A 17,158-nucleotide genomic window follows, 5' to 3' on the forward strand; every position below is an offset into this window, starting at 1 on the left:
ATACGGGACAATTGCCATACCACACTGAGATGCAGTTAGTATGCTTTCAATGGTACAGCAGTAAAAGTCCATCAGTATCCTGGGACAGAAGTGAGCTTTCTTGATGCTCCGCAGGAAATAAAGGCGCTGTTGCACCTTTTTGATCAGGATGGAGGAGTTCAGGGACCAGGTGAGATCCTCGGAAATGTTGACACCAAGGAATTTGAAGCTTGATACCTGCTCCACTACAGCTCCGTTGATGTAGATGAGGACCTGAGTGTGGCTCCTAGCATGCCTGAAGTCCACGATGATCTCCTTGGTCTTCTGGGTGTTAAGGGCGAGGTTGTTGTCGGCACACCATGCGGCCAGTTGCTGGACCTCGTCCTCGTAGGCTGTCTCATCATCCCCTCTGATCAGGCCAACCACCGTGGTGTCGTCTGCGAACTTGATTATGGAGTTAGAACCATGTACAGGAATGCAGTCATAAGTGAAAAGGGAGTACAGAAGAGGGCTCAGCACAGAGCCTTGAGGCACACTGGTGTTCTGGGTGAGAGTGGAGGAGGATAGTTATCTAACTTAACTGACTGGGGTCTGTTAGGCAGAAAGTCCAAGGTCCAATTGCAGAGGGATGAGCTGATACCAAGCTGGCGAAGTTTGGCGATCAGCCTGGAGGGGTTCACAGTATTGAATGCCGAACTAAAGTCAATGAACAGCATTCTGACGTAAGAGTTGGGGCTGTCCAGGTGGGTCAGGGCAGAGTGAAGTCTCAGTGACTTTGACCTTGAAATGATTGTTGGTGCCAGACGGGGTGGCTTGAGTATCTCAGAAATTGCTGATCTCGAGGGATTTTCATGCACAGCAGTCTGTAGAGTTTACAGCGAATGCTGCGGAAAAACAAAATTCAGCCAGTGCACGACAGCTCTGTGGGCAGAAATGCCTTCTTAATGAGAGAGGTCAGAGGAGAATGGCCAGACTGGTTCAAGCTAACAGGAAGCAACGGTAACTCAAATAACCACGTGTTACAACAGTGGCAGGCAGAAGAGCATCTCTGAATGCACATATCGAGCTTTGAAGTGGATGGAGCAGCAGAAGAGCATAAAGGTACACTCGGTGGCCACTTTATTAGGTACAGGAGGTAACTAATAAAGTGGCTACTGAGTGCGTAACCATCTCAATTTGAGATCAACTTTCACAACACTGTTTTAATGTTTTGAAGATTTTAGTTAATGTTTTGATTCCTTTCTTTTGTGCTGGCAGTCCAGAATATTTGGTATTACGTATAATCATTTTGTTTGTTCTGGATTTAACCCTTAATTTTGCTTTTTAAGACCTTAGTTGAATATGGAGCAAACGTGACTATACAGAATCAAGATGGAGAGAAGCCTTCGCAGAGTGCAGAACGTCATGGGCACACTACTTGCTCACGTTACCTGGTAGTTGTTGAGACCTGCATGTCTCTAGCGTCACAAGTGGTGAAGTTAACAAAGCAACTAAAAGAGTAAGTCGTGGTAATACAAAAAATGAGTACAGAAGTAGTTTGAATACTCTTTCTTAAGATTAAAATTTTGGATTATGATTGAAAATACAAGATGTCTGTTTGGTTTCCTGTGTATTTCTGTTATTTTTTGTTTTCATTTCAGATTTCCATTTCACCAATATTATTTTGCTTCTACTTTCAGTTTAGAATTTCTTTGAAGCCTAAGTTCTAACTTGCTATGGGGCCAATGTCACCGAAACTAAAAATTAAAAAAAATTGGTGAAATGGTGACTTAGCTTAATTTATTTAAATTCGAATGTGACCAATTATAGACTTGCAATTTATCTCTTCCTAAATTTCTCTGAAACAACTTGCCACAGAAAGAAATCAGTAAAATAAATTTAAAGTTGTGCCTTTCTGAAATACTTCTTAAATTTTGGTAAGTAGTTGATTTGCAAACAAACTAATGCAGTCAGTGGAAAGTGCCTAAAAAATAAAATCAGTTGCATAGTAGTCCTAGCAACCTATATTTTAAATTTTTCACTTAGCTGAAGTAGAATATGCTAGTAAAATGCATAAATGCATTTTGACAAATCAGTATTTAAAAGGGCAAAAATGATCTGGAACTTTAAAATATTACTACAAGTATTGTCCTGTTTTATTGTAAAGCTGGTCAGTCCTGAAAGGGTGTAATTCATCACTGTGGAAGATCATTGCAATTTCTGTGGATATTATATCATTGTGTTGGCGCATGGCCAAGTGGTTAAGGCGTCGGTCTAGTGATCTGAAGGTTGCTAGTTCGAGCCTCAGCTGAGGCAGCGTGTTGTGTCCTTGAGCAAGGCATTTAACCACATATTACTCTGCGATGACAACATCAGTGGCGTGGAGAGGGGAGACTTGCAGCATGGGCAAATGCCGGTCTTCCATACAACCTTGCCCAGGCCTGCGCCCTGGAAACCTTCCAAGGTGCAAATCCATGTTCTCACAAGACTAACAGATGCCTATTTATATTTATATCATTGTATATTGTAGCTGTTTGAAATGCATACCAAATGAATTACGACTCTTTCATTGCAGGATGTTTTGTTTCTCACTGCAAGTTTACTAATTTATACCAAACATAAAAATCCTTACATTCTATATTATAAGATTTGAGCATTTTGCAGCATTTCCTGGATTCTCACTTGTGTTTGCTTTTGTTATGCACTCAATGTAATTTGGTATCAAATACTTTATTTATTTAATTTGTGTATTTACATCTCTTTGCACAGGCAAACAGTGGAGCGCGTCAGCTTGCAAAACCAGCTGCACTATTTCCTACAAGACCAGGCAAGGGAAACATCAGAACTTCAACCTCCCAGGTGCTTAAAACGCCTCTCATAGAAATTATCTTCTTGTTAGAAAGCTTCTGCAACTTACACTATCTTTAAATGCTATAACAAACACTCAGTATTTAATAATAAAAATTAACAACATGTAGTTTTCTGTTTACTTAGTTCTATGAAAATTTAGTGTTGCCATCATGAATAATTTAATCCAGAGTACAAAGTGAACTACATTGTGAATACTAAATGGAGTACACTAAGCTGCAAGCAAGTTATTGCCTCGCCCAAAAGTAATGTTGAGGTACCTGGATGGTGCAAAAGGAGGAGGTTCCATCTCCTGTGGTTATATGGGGAAGTGTGTTAGTGGGGGTGGGGGTGGGGGAGAGAGGAGGGCTAATTGGTGTAGATGGAAGAGCAGACCAGGGAACTGAAAAGACCACGTTAAGGAACATGAGTTGCAGCTGGATGACCTTCAGCTTATATGAGAGAATGAGGAGGTGATAGATAGGAGCTATAGGGAGGTAGTCACCCCTAAGTTAGATGAGGCAGGTACCTGGGTGACTGTCAGGAGAAGGAAGGCAATTGGGCAACCAGTACAGAGTTACCTGTTCCCTTCAATAATAGGTATACTCTTTGGATACTGTTGGGGGGAGGGGATGGAATCGACCTACCAGGGGGAAGTCGCAGTGACCTGATCCCTGGCACTGAGTCTGTCTGTGTGACTCAGGGAAGAGTGGGGAAGAGGAGCGCAATAGTGATAGAGGAGCAGACAGGAGATTCTATGGATGAGAAGGAGACTTTTAGATCATATGTTACCCCATCCGATGCTAGGGCCAAGGATGTCCCGAATGGTCCAGAGCATTCTAAAAGGGGAGGATAGTCAACTGGAAATCTGGAAGTCATGGTACATATCGATACCAATGACAGATAGGAAAGGGGTGGAGGTCCTGAAGAGAGAAAATGGGGAGTTGGGTCAAAACCTGAAAAGCAAGATCTCCAGGGTAGTAATCTCTGAATTGCTGCCTATGTGATGTGCCAGTGAAGATGAGAATAGGATGATTTAGCAGATGAATGCCTGGCTGAATAATTGGCGCAGGGGGCAGGGTTTCAGATTTCGGGATCATTCGGATCTCTTCTGGAGAAGGTATGTCTGCAAAGGGGCGGGCTTCACCTGAAACTGAGAGAAGAACCACTATCCTTGTTGGCAGGTTTGCTGGAGCTGTAGGGAGGGTTTAAACAAATTTGGTAGGGTGATGAAAATAAGCTAGCCAATAATTTAAAAGTTTTTTTCGGATGTATAAAGAGTAAAAGAGAGACAAGAGTGGATATCGGACCACTGGACATTGACACTGTAGTAATGAGGGTAAAGAAATGGTGGACAAACTTATAAGTCTTTACTGTGGAAGATACTGGCAGAATGCCAGAAATGCTAGTGTCTATGGGCAAAAGCAAGTGTTGTTATTACTTAGGAAAAGATGCTTGGGAAGCTGAAAAGAACAAAGTTAGATAAGTCACCTGAATCAGATGGACTACCTCCCTGGGTACTGAAAAAGGTGGCATAAGAGATTGTGGAGGCATTAATAATGATCTTTCAAGAATCACTAGATTCTAGAATGGTTCCGGAGGACTGGAAAATTGTAAATGTCATGCCACTTCTTAGAAGGGAGGGAGGCAAAAGAAAGAAAATTGTAGGTGAGTTAGCATAACTTCAGTGGTAGGAAAGATGTTGGCGTCTACTATTAAGGATGAAGTTGTGAGGTACTTGAAGGCACATAACAAAATAAGTAAAAGTCAGTATAGTTTCCAAGAGGATATTTTGTCTGAGAATTCTGTTAGAATTCGTTGAGGAAATAACAGATAGGATAGACATGGGAGATTGGGTGAATGTTGTTTATTTAGATTTTCAGAACACCTTTGATGAGGTGCCACACATGAAGCTGATTAACAAGATAAGAGCCCATAGTATTACAGGAAAGATACTAGCATGCATAGATGATTGGTTGACTAACAAGAAGCAAAGAGTCGGAATGAAAGCAGCCTTTTCTGGTTGGTTGTCAGTGACTAGTGGTGTGCCGCAGGGGCCGGTGTTGGGAATGCTTCTTTTCATGTTATGTATTAATGATTTGGATGAAGGAATTGATGGCTTGGTGGCCAAGTTTGTGGATGATACAAAGATAGATAGAGGAGCAGGTACTGTTGAGGAAATAGGTTTCTGCAGAAAGACTTAGATTGGGAGAAAGCTAAGTCTTCCCACAGGCAGTCAGACTGCTAAATAGCTGCTCTACCTGACTCTGCTTTGGACACTTATAATTTGATTTTAACTGACATGTGGCTGTTGTGTTTTACTATTTATTGTTATGTTTATTATTTAGTGTTTCGTTTGTTATGTTATGATTGCACTGCTCCTGGGTAACGCTGTCTCATTCTGCCCTGCAGAGCTGATGTACGGTTAGAATGACAAAGTTTTTTTGAATTGAAAAAGGCAAAGAAGTAGCAGATGGCATATACTGTAGGGAAGTACAAGGTCATGCACTTTGGTAGAAGCAATAACAACATGGGCTATTTTCTAAATGAGGAGAAAATTTAAAAAAAAAAAACGATGTGCAAGAGCACTTGGGAGTTCTTGTGCAGGGTTTCCTAAGGATTAACTTGTAGGTGGTAAGCAAGGCAAATACAATGTTAGCATTCATTTTGAGAGGACTAGAACATAAGAGCAAGGATATAATGCTGAGGCTTAATAAGGCATTGGTCAGACCATACTTATAGTATTGTGGGTAGTTCTGGGTCCCTTATCTAAGAAAAGATGTGCTGGCATTGGAGGGGGTCCAGAGAAGGTTCACAAGAATGATACCAGGTATGAAAAGGTTAACATATGAAGACTGTTTGATGGTTCTGGGCTTGTACTCACTGAGGTTAGAAGAAGGATGGGGATCTCATTGAAACCTATCAAATATTGAAAGATCTAAATCGAGTGGGTGGAGAGGATGTTTCTTATAGTGGGAGAGTCTAGGACCAGAGGGCACAGCCTCAGAATAGAGGGACATCTATTTAGAACAGAGATGAGGAAAAATTTCTTTAGCCAGAGGGCAGTGAATCTGTGGAAATCATTGCCACACACAACTGTGTAGGCCCTGTGGGTATACTTAACCAGAGGTTGATAGTCTTGATTAATCAGGGTGTCAAAGGTTATGAGGAGAAGACAGAAGAATAGGTTTGAGAGGGATGATAAATCAGTCATGATGGAATAGCAGAGCAGTCTCGATGGGCTGAGTGGCCTAATTTGGCTGCTCTGCCTTTATAGTGTATTGGAATAGTCTCTTCAGAATTTCCAAAGGTGAAGAACGTGGGGTTGGTGGGGAGAGCAGTTAAAGAGGCAAATGATGGGATCTCCAGAAAGGTCATGGAGCTTGCACAGAATATGAATACTGCAGCTGTTTGGGTGGAGGGTAGGACCGGGAGAACGCCAGCTTTGTTCTGTTTGGGGAGAACAGGGCTGCCACTGCTAAAGATGAATGAGCTATAACATCTGTGGTAGTTTGAGGGTATGTAATGTTTGTTTGATCTAACCTTGAGATAGAGATGAAGGAAAAATTATTGTGTAATTTACAGATGCAGTAAAAATGGTCACTGCCGTTGTGAGGTACAGCAGGTCAAAGTTCTTGTATATTTTAAAATTTCATGGCATATTTCAATTCAATAGATCGAGGGCCAAATCCTTCCAAACATAAACTTTCCTACATGAAAATTAATCACTTTAGCCACAGAGATGTCATGTTGTATTTGTAATATATCCAAGGAGACTGGAAAAAAAACTAATTGTTAAATAAACAAATGGCCATCTTTTGACTCAGCTTTTTCAGTATCTAGCTGAAAGGAATGCTTTTACCATCCTCTGATTGGTTCTATATATCTTCAGATTTTTTCCCCCTAATCCTGTATCTTGTACATTGTTCTGGCTCTGTGACTCAGAAGGGAAGGAGGGAGAAGAGGCATGTTGTGCTGATTTGTTAGTTAGGAGAATGGACAGGAGGTTCTGCGGCTGAGAACGAGATTCCCGGATGGTATGTTGTCCCCCAGATGCCAGGGTCCAGGATATCTCAGATTGTGTTGTCAGCATTCTTAAATGGGAGGCTGAACAGCCAGAAGTCATGGTCCATGTAGGTACCAATGACATGGGCAGGACGAGTGACAAGGTTTTGCAAAGGGAGTTCAGAGAGTTAGATGCTAGGTTAAAGGGCAAGACCTCCAGGGTTGTGATACTAGCATTTCTACTTGTGCCATGTGCGAGTGAGGTCAAAACAAGGAAGATGAAACAGTTTAATACATGGCTAAGGATGTAGGAGGGAGGGCGTAAGATTTCTAGATCACTGGGCTGTCTTGCAGGGAAGATGGGTCCTGTACAGAAGGATGGTTTGCGCTTGAACTGGAGGGGGTCTAATATCCTAGCTGGAAGGCTTGTTAATGCTGCATGCATGGTGGGGTTTAAACTAGAGAGATGGGAACCAGAGTGCCAGAAGAGTTAATGGAGAGGTTGTGGAGAGAGATGTTGGTAAGACCTCAGATAAACTTAGGAATCAGAAGGTTGAGCATGGTGCAACTAGTGTTCTAAGCTGTGTGTACTTCAATGCAAGAAATATCATAGGAAAGGCAGATGATAGTGCTGAAGAAAAGGTTTACAAACAGCGGCAACATGTAGTGAGGAGAGGCTGTTCATAAGGCAAAATTGCAGTCAACAGGATGAGTACAAGATGGACAAAATGGAAAAGCGTGAATAGAGGACTGAAGGCGTTACATTTAAATGCACACAGTATACAGAATAAGGTAGAAGAACTTGCAGCACAGTTGCAGATTGGCAGGTATGATGTAGGCATCACTGAATCATGGCTGAAAGAAGACCATAGCTGAGAACTTAATGCCCAAGGATGCACATTGTATAGAAAGGACAGGCAGGAAGGCAGAGGGGATGGCATTGCTCTGTTAGTAAAAAAAAAATGAAATCAAATCATTAGAAAGAGGTGAATAGGGTTGGAAGGTGTTGATTCATTGTGGAAGGAGCTAAGGAACTGCAAGAGTAAAAATACCCTGATGGGAGTTACATACAGACTTCCAAAGAGTAGTAAGGATGTGGCCTACAAATTACAATGGGGGATGGAAAATGCATGTCAAGAGGGCAATGTTTTCAATATACACTTAGATTGATAAAATCAGGTTGGTGCTGGATTCAGAGAGGGGGAGTTTCTAGAGAGCCTTCGAGATAGCTTTTTAGAGCACTGTTGATCTACTATTCTGGATTGGGTGTTGTGTCATGATCCAGAATTGATTAGAGAGCTTAAGGTAAAAGAACCCAAAGAGGAAAGTGATCATAATATGATCAAATCCACCCTGAAACTTGAGAAGGAGAAGCTAAAGTGAGATGTATCAATAGTATAGTGGAGTGAAGAGAATTACAAAGGCAGGAGAGAGGAACTGGCCACAATTGTTTGGAAGGGATAAGGGCAGAGCAGCAGTCAATAGAATTTCTGGAAGCAATTTGGAAGGCACAGGATATGTACATCTCAAAGAGGAAGAAGTCTAAAGACAAGTTGACAGAACCGTGGCTAACAAGAGAAGTCAAAGCCAACATAAAAGCCAAAGAGAGGGCATATAATACAACAAAAATTAGTGGAAAGTTAGAGGATTGGGAAGCTTTTAAAAACCAACAGATGGCAAAGATGGAATACCAAGAGTAAGCTAGCCCATGATATTAAAGAGGATATGAAAAAGTTTCTTCAGATACATAAAGTGTAAAAGAGAGGCAAGAGTGGATTTCTGGAAAGTAATTGGGGACAAGGAAATGGCAGACTAATTGAAGAAGTATTTTGCATTAGTCTTCACTGTGGAAGACGCTAGCAAAATAGTGGAAGTTCCAGGTGTCAGGGGTCATGAAATTTGTAAGGTTAGCATTATTAGAGAGAAGGTTCTTAGGAAACTGAAAGATCTGAAGATAAATAAGTCACCTGGACCAGATGATGTACACCCCAGAGTTCTGAAAGAGGTGGCTGAAGAGATTATGTAGGCATTAATACTGATCATTCAAGAATCACTATATTCTGGAATGGTTCCAGAAGACTGGAAAATTGTAGATTTTACTCCACTCTTCAAGAAGGGAGAGAGGCAGAAGAAAGGAAACTATAGGCCAGTTAGTCTGACATTAGTGGTTGAGAGGATGTTGCTGTTGATTATTAAGGATGAGGTCTCAGGGTACTTGGAGACACATGATAAAATAAGGTGTAGTCAATAGACAATAGGTGCAGGAGTGGGCCATTCGGCCCTTTGAGCCAGCACCGCCATTCACTGTGATCATGGCTGATCATCCACTACCAGTATCCAGTTCCTGCCTTATCCCCATAACCTTCGATTCCGCCATCTTTAAGAGCTCTATCCATCTCTTTCTTGAAAGCATCCAGAGACTTGGCCTCCACAGCCTTCTGGGGCAGAGCATTCCATATATCCACCACTCTCTGGGTGAAAAAGTTTTTCCTCAACTCATTTCTAAGTGGCCTACCCCTAATTCTTAAACTGTGGCCTCTGGTTCTGGAGTCACCCATCAGTAGGAACATGCTTCCTGCCTGCAGCGTGTCCAATCCCTTAATAATCTTATATGTTTCAATAAGATCCCCTCTCAGCCTTTTAAATTCCAGAGTATACAAGCCCAGTCGCTCCAATCTTTCGACATATGACAGTCCCACCATCCCGGGAATTAACCTTGTGAACCTACGCTGCACTCCCTCAATAGCAAGAATGTCCTTCTTCAAATTTGGAGACCAAAATTGCACACAGTACTCCAGGTGTGGTCTTACCAGGGCCCTGTACAGCTGCAGAAGGACCTCTTTGCTCTTATACTCAATTCCCTTTGTTATGAAGGCCAGCATGCCATTAGCTTTTTTCACTGCCTGCTGTACTTGCAAGCTTGCTTTCAGTGACTGATGTACAAGAACACCTAGATTTCGTTGTGCTTCCCCTTTTCCTAACTTGACTCCATTTAGATAATAATCTGCCTTCCCGTTCTTACCACCAAAGTGGATAACCTCACAGTTATCCACATTAAACTGCATCTGCCATGCATCTGCCCACTCACCCAGCCTATCCAAGTCACCCTGCATTCTCATAACATCCTCATCACATTTCACACTGCCTCCCAGCTTTGTGTCATCAGCAAATTTGCTAATGTTACTCTTAGTTCCCTCATCTAAATCATTAATATATATTGTAAACAGCTGCGGTCCCAGCACTGAACCCTGCGGTACCCCACTGGTCACCGCCTGCCATTCCGAAAGGGACCCGTAAATCGCTACTCTTTGTTTTCTGTCAGCCAGCCAATTTTCAATCCATGTCAGTACTCTGCCCCCAATACCATGTGCCCTAATTTTGCTCACTAATGGTTTAGCATGGTTTCCTCAAGGGAAAATCTTGCCTGATGAATTTGTTGGAATTCTTTGAAGAAATAAGCAGGATAGACAAAGAGGAATCGGTTGATGTATGTATTTGGATTTTCTGAAGGCCTTTGACAAGGTGCCACACATGAGACCTCTTGACAAGCTACGAGCCCATGGTATTACAGGATAGATTCTAGTATAGATAAAGCAATGGTTGATTGGCAGGAGGCAAAGAGTGGGAATAAAAGGAACCTTTTCCAGTTGGCTGCCTGTGACTAGTTGTGTTTTACAGGTTTCTTTGTAGGGACCATTTGTTTTTCCATTATATATCAATGATTTGGATGATGGCATTGATGACTGTGTTACCGAGTTTGCAAACAATATGAAGATGGGTGGAGGGACAGGTAGTTTTAATGAAGTAGGATACAGAAGAACTTGGACAGATTAGGAAAATGGGCAAAGAAATGGCAGATGGAATACAGTGTCGGGAATTCATGCACTTTGAAAGAAAAAGATGTGGTAAGAAAGGCAAATGCCTGACAAAGGGTTCCGGCCCATAGCGTTGACTGATCGTTTCCATGGATGCTGCCCGACCTGCTGAGTTCTTCCAGCGTGTTGTGAGTGTTGCTTTGACCCCAGCATCTGCAGAGTATTTTGTGGTATGTTAGTATTCATTTCAAGAGGACTAGAATATAAATGCAGTATGTAATGTTGAAGCTTCATATGGCACTGGTGAGGCCTCACTTAGAGTATTCTGAGCAGTTTCGTGCCCCTAATCTTGAAAAGGATGTGCTGAAACTGGAGATAGTTCAATGGAGGTTCATGAAAATGATCCCTGGATTGAATGGTTTGTCAATTGAAGAGCGTTTGATGGGTCTGGGCCTGTATTTACCAGAATTCAAAGAACAAGGGGTGACCTCATTGAAACCTATGGAATGGTGAAAGGCCTTGACAGAGTGGATATGGAAAGGATGTTTCCTATGTGGTGGGAGAGTCTAAGACCAGAAGACACAGCTTCAGGATAGTGGGTGTCCTTTTAGAACGGAGATGAGGAATTTCTTTAGGCAGAGAGTGGTGAATCTGTGGAATTCATTGCCACAGGTGGCTGTGGAGGCCAAGTCTTTATGTATATTTAAGGCAGAGGTTGATAGATTCTTGATTGGTGAAAGCATGATGGGATATGGGGAGACAGCAGGCGAATGGGGCTGAGAGAAAAATTGGATCAGCCATGACGGAATGGTGGTGTGTACACGATGGGCCAAATGGCCCAATTTTCCTCCTATATCTTAGGGTCTTATTCTCAGTTTCATGTCAATATGATAAAACTTTCTAAAATGGATGACATTTAGGCAATTTCAATCTTTAACTGAGAATTAGAATTCAGGATATTTATGGGAAATATCAATCTGATGATAGCATAGAACTTCCACCCCACCCTCAGACTAAATTAGTCCACCTCTGACACTTCTACCCTCTTCTTGATCAGTCTCTATTTTAGGAGACAGATTACTCACAGACATCTTTTACAAACCCACTGACTCCCACAGTGTTCTCGTCATCATCTCCTCCCACCCTGTTGCTTGCAAGGATGCGATTCCCTTTGCTCAGTTCCTCTATCTCCGCCACATCTGTTCTCATGATGAGGTTCTATACTCCTTCGTTTCAGTAGAACTGAGACATCGCTTTTCAAAAAAAGTTTCTCCCCTCACCACTGCTCTTGATGGAGCTTTGCCCCCACAACCACTCACACTCACTCCACCAACCTGAGAGGCTTAGTGTTGGCCTGGTCCTTGCTCATTACTCCACAAGCATCTTCATCCATTAATCTCCAGTGGCAGAGAGACATCTTGCCCTCTCTACTTTCCATGGGATTGCTGTCTGTGGCTCCCTTTTCCATTCATCCTTCCCCTCTGACCACCCCCCTCGCATTTATCTCTACAATGCTGCCAAATGTTACACCTACCCCTTACACTACCTCTGTCACCACCATTCAGAGCTAATCAGAGTCCTTCTACATGAGGATTCCTTCACATATGAACCCATTGGTGTCATTTATTATATCTGGTTCTGGTTACATGTTACGTGTCGGTTCATGGCTTCCTCTACTGCCAGACACAGAGGAAAACCAGCGATATTCCACCATGATTAGTTTATAACCTGAGGGCATGAACATCAATTTATCTAACTTCTGATAATCACTCCCTTCCCCACCCTATCTACCCTTCACTCCCACATGTGTTGAGTGGTTTCCCTCCTTGCCTCCTGCCATTGGTCCAATGGCCTTTCCTATCAGATTCGATCTTCTTTGGCCCTTTGCCACTTCCACCTATCACCTCCCAGCTTCTGTGTGTCTTTCCAGTCCCGATGGAGGCTCTCAACCTGAAGCATTGCTTGTCAACTCCCTCCACAGATGCTGCCTTACTTGTTGAGTTCCTCAGCCTTTTGTGTGTTGCTCCAAATTTCCAGCACCAGAACTCTCTTGCGTCTCCGATAGCTGATAAAAGTCACTTGGTACTTTTTAAAAACTGAATGCTCTGATTCCTAAATTGCTTACTCTGGCACATTAATAAGACTTGGACTTCCTTGTATAGATGTTAACACAAAAAAGAATTAATTTTACGTAGTTATCTATGACAGAACTTTTATTTGCTATCCAACATCCAAAAACTATTCAGAAATTCGGATAGTGTGGCACCTGGCTAAGCGGTTTGTTTTTGCCACTGGTTCCTGTTCACTCATTGGAGTCATGGTTCCCATGAGCCCTTTTGGTCACTGGGGCCCAGCTCCTGTGCTGTTTTTCCACTCATTAGGGTCCTGGTTCCTGCACTCCCTTTAAATTCACCTTGGTTTAAACTTACCAGCTTCACTAGAATATTTACTGTACTGTTCAATATCTTAAAGTAAATAAAAAGTGTGTTAGCGTATTAATAAAATAACACAAGAGTCCAGAAAATCTGATGGCCAGGATCTACCAGCATTAAGTTATACCATAAAATGAAAAATAAATCATCATGGGTAACTACATTGTCTGTTGTTACAAGGTGTAAGTTGGAGGAATCTGGAACCATGTCTTTTCTGAAATCTGCATCAGAATCAGGTCTATTATCATTGACTGATATGACATGAAATTTATTGCTTTCCTCGGTGATGAGGAGGGTTCTGTTTGTGATGGAACTTGTTGAGTCTTCAGCCCTCTATCAGGCTGTGGTGCAACTGGTCGGAATGCTCTGCACCATACTGTGCATGTCTGTAAATTAGCATGAATGCTTTTAAGCAGGAACTGCATTAATGTAATTTGGTTTGATTTGTACTTCTCATCACTGCATGAAACAGTTGACCCTAACACTTAAAACATTCACCAAAATGAAACTGATGGAAAAGGTTGGGAAAACAAAATCAAGTTCACAGTTTTTGTGAGAAGTATGGTCTGACAAGCCAAGCAGTTTTATTTGCCAATGATGTAACTTTTTTTTTAAAAAAAGCATTCCTGTATCTGCCTATTCTTTTCACTCATTAGAGTGGTTAAGAAACAGAACTATATTAATGCCTGGTACAGTATTAAGGAACATTTTAATTTATTCTTCTATATCTTTTTTCTGTATTTTCTCATACAACTAGTTCTTCTATACCATCTGAAAACAGCAAGAAGAAAAATAATTTGCCGGGTGATCAAAAAGTGACTGCTCCAAGTGGAAAAGGGAATGCGACTATTTCCAACCCTGATTCAAAACCAAAGACCACCACGATAGCAATGCTGAAACAAAAAGGTGAAGAAGCAGACAAAATTATCCGTCAACTTTTGGGAGAAGAGATTTGTGGAAATGTGTGCACACAAGAAAAACTTTCTTTGGAATTTCAAGATGGGCAGGAGGCAAGTGTTGTGACAGGTTCTGCAAGAAAAGCCTTGAGAGACAAAAGGGAACTTAAACTGACCAGACTCAGATATTCTCAGAGATCCTCTAGTGAGTCAGACACTGATACCCATATCAGTGAAGATCAGAAGAATTCTCACATTAAAAGAGATAACAAGCCACGGCCACAACCCCTTGTTCAAAAAGAGGAATGCACTGCAAAAGTACAGTTCATGATTAAAAAGCACACTTCAGCAATAGGCAGAATGTTCCCTTTTGTCCCGAAAGCTTCTGCTGCATCAGAGGACCAAATTCATTCTCCTGTTGCTGAAAGCAATGATAAATTTCCAGACTCTCTGCTTTGTGCTGACACTGGTGACATTGGTACCATACAAAAAGTGACAAATAGTCCTAAAAGTGCTCTTAAATCACCAGCTTCAAGAAGCAGAACTTCTCAGAACTTAAAGCTGAGAGTCACCTTTGAGGAGCCTGTTGTGGAAATTGAGCAAACAGTTGGCGAGTCAGATAATAGGAAGGACACAGAAAATGAAAAAACATTGCCAATGTCTCCAACTAGTTTAGAAATCAATGAGCCATTGAACAAATATGTTGGACATTTTCGTTCACCGGTAGAATCTATAAACACTAATCAGAACAACAATAATGCACATCCTGTCAACCTAAATGTAGATTATATTCCCAATTTACCACTGAACTCTGCAGGGAGGAAAGCTGGATGTTCAAAACCAAGTCTTTCAACACCCACAAAAGTTAATACTAAAACAGTGAATGTGGTGAAGTCTACAAAATAGCCCATTCTTTAAAACTTTACCACGAACTAAAAAGCCAAACTAACCTTTTTTAAAAAAAAGTGCAAAATAGAGTTAAATTTTATTTTGGATACATTTGTATAGAAGAAACTAAGCTAAGCAAATCTAAAAATACGTTCACCTTTTCTACATTTTTTAAAGATATTAATGTAAAATAAAAATATATAGGTAATAGTTCCAAAGTTTCTTGCAAATATGCTGTAATTGTTTCTACATAATAAACTTCCAGTATTTTATAATATAAATTGTATAGAGTAGGGAAGTAAAAGATGAATAGTGTTAAAATTGGTGTTCTGCACAAGATTAGTTGCTACTACTAAAAACAAATTACAAAAGTATATTGAATTACTTTGTCCATTATACCAATATTTTTTCTCCCTCTCCTGCTGGCACTGACATCTTGACCAAGTAATGATTCTTTGTGTCATCCTACAGGATGCTTTCAAACTACAGAGGACATCACACTGACTGCTTAACCATACCTTTTGCTGAGTAGCACTGAAGCATTGGAACACAATCATTTTGTTCCCTGCCAAACCTAACATGGTGATCCTAAGAACAGGTATCAAGTCACAATTGCATACTGACCAAAGTTAATGCACTTGGCACAGACCAAGAATTAAAATTAGGGTTGCATGGTCTGTGTGGGTCAGCTATTCAATGCTGTAATCTGCAGAACTATGACCCGAATTCAGGAAAAGAAAATGTTGGGATACTGTTAGATGGTGAATTGAATGATCACAATTCTTTTCACCTTCGGAGCTGGATTGAATTCTGTTTCTTGTCACAAAAAGATGACGTAACAAACAATTTTACTCTCTTTGTCAGGCATGTTTTCAATAAAATGTTCCTAACATTCAGTACAAAAGGACATACATTTCCATTGAAAAGAAGTCAAATGCAGTTTTTCTTTGAGTTAGGGCATAAGGCATACTTAAGACATAGGAGCAGAATTAGGCCATTTGGCCCATTGAGTCTGCTTCCAGTTGATTTGTTATCCCCCTCAACCTCAGTCTCCTACTTTCTCCCCATAACCTTTGAGACCCTTACTATCAACCTCCAGTATTCTAGGAGATTAGCTTTGAACGTAAAATAGGAAAATCTAATGGTTCATTCATTGAATAAAATAATTGTCTTTTCCCTAACAGTCATATCCTTGTATGATTGAGTACAAAATTATTGTTACTGTCTTCTGTAAATGAACTTAATTGTATTGTAACACAATTCGGCACCTGAAAATTAACATTAACTTGTCTAGTCTCTTCTGAGCATGCAAGCCTTGCCACTCATTACCCATGACATGAATCTACCACGGAGTAGATCTTTCCTTGCACCAGAATTGCTGTTCAGCTGACACTGTTACAGCATGGTTCTACGAGCAGTTTTTCATTGGAGGTCCAGCTCCCAGTGTCTCAGTATGGCTTTGTGCAACATGGGGGCTGCACTCACCGAACTATTTTGAGAGAGATTACTAGCGTAACTATTAACTCCTCAGTATTACTGATTGAGATATCAGAGTTGTCTCAATCTGTCGATTATATTTTGTATCTGTTTCAAAAAATGTACACACTAAACACATGTACACTAAATTTCAATGAAAACGATAAAATTCACTTAAGTAGTTGGAAGTTTTTCTCCCCAGTTCATTTCTTTATTTCATTGGAATGGGAACTGATGAACTTTGGTAGGTTTAATTGAGTGCAAATTCAATAGGCAGCCTTCCTTACTTTGGGAGCTGGAAATTTTGACATTCACACTTCCCCATTAGACTCTGAGGTGTCAGAAAGTGCATCACAGGCAGGACTGAAGGTGCCAGTATAATCCCATGCCAGTAATGATAACTTACTCTTTCAAGAGCGAAGATAAGTAATGAAGCAAAAATGTATCCAAGCACACCCAGGATCAAATACAGTTACATTCTCCATGCCATTCTGAATTCCAGCTGTGTGCATCCTGTCCTACAATAAATCTCTTCTGTTGATCTACATTAGTTCTCTGTATTTCGCAACACTAACGCTTATTACTTTATTCTAATATTTTGACTTTGTCTAGCCTGATGTCATGATTCAGCACCCCTGAGCAGTAATATTTTGCTACACAAATAATTAGCTGCCTTTAGGTACTAACTGGATTCTTCACTCTCTTCAATGGAATCCCACTTTAAAGGTGTCATCGCACAGCCTCTTTCCCTGACAACATCCTTACCCAGTCCTATTATTTTTTTTTTTTACAAAGCTTCTCAAATGTACTTTTATATCTAGCTTAAGGAGATATGAGCCCA

At 41.0% G+C, this 17,158-nt stretch overlaps 1 protein-coding gene across 6 annotated transcripts in view; it reads left to right on the forward strand.

The window, feature by feature from the left end:
* The window catches only part of sncaip (synuclein, alpha interacting protein), a 163,510-nt gene that overhangs the window by 85,925 nt on the left and 60,427 nt on the right, over window positions 1-17,158 (forward strand). For 5 of the 6 annotated variants that reach the window (XR_011889519.1, XR_011889521.1, XR_011889518.1 and 2 more), the window contains 3 exons: window positions 1,308-1,477; window positions 2,728-2,817; window positions 13,815-15,439. Coding sequence is in view for 1 of the 6 variants with exons in the window: in XM_072281466.1 (XP_072137567.1) it covers window positions 1,308-1,477; window positions 2,728-2,817; window positions 13,815-14,859 (1,305 nt within the window). In the remaining 5 variants the exon portion in view is untranslated. Of the gene's footprint in view, window positions 1-1,307; window positions 1,478-2,727; window positions 2,818-13,814; window positions 17,105-17,158 lie in introns of those variants that run through there. The other variant, XM_072281466.1, reaches the window with a different exon arrangement.

This window comes from Mobula birostris, chromosome 17, assembly GCF_030028105.1.
Source record: "Mobula birostris isolate sMobBir1 chromosome 17, sMobBir1.hap1, whole genome shotgun sequence".
NCBI classification, from domain to species: Eukaryota; Metazoa; Chordata; class Chondrichthyes; order Myliobatiformes; family Myliobatidae; genus Mobula; species Mobula birostris.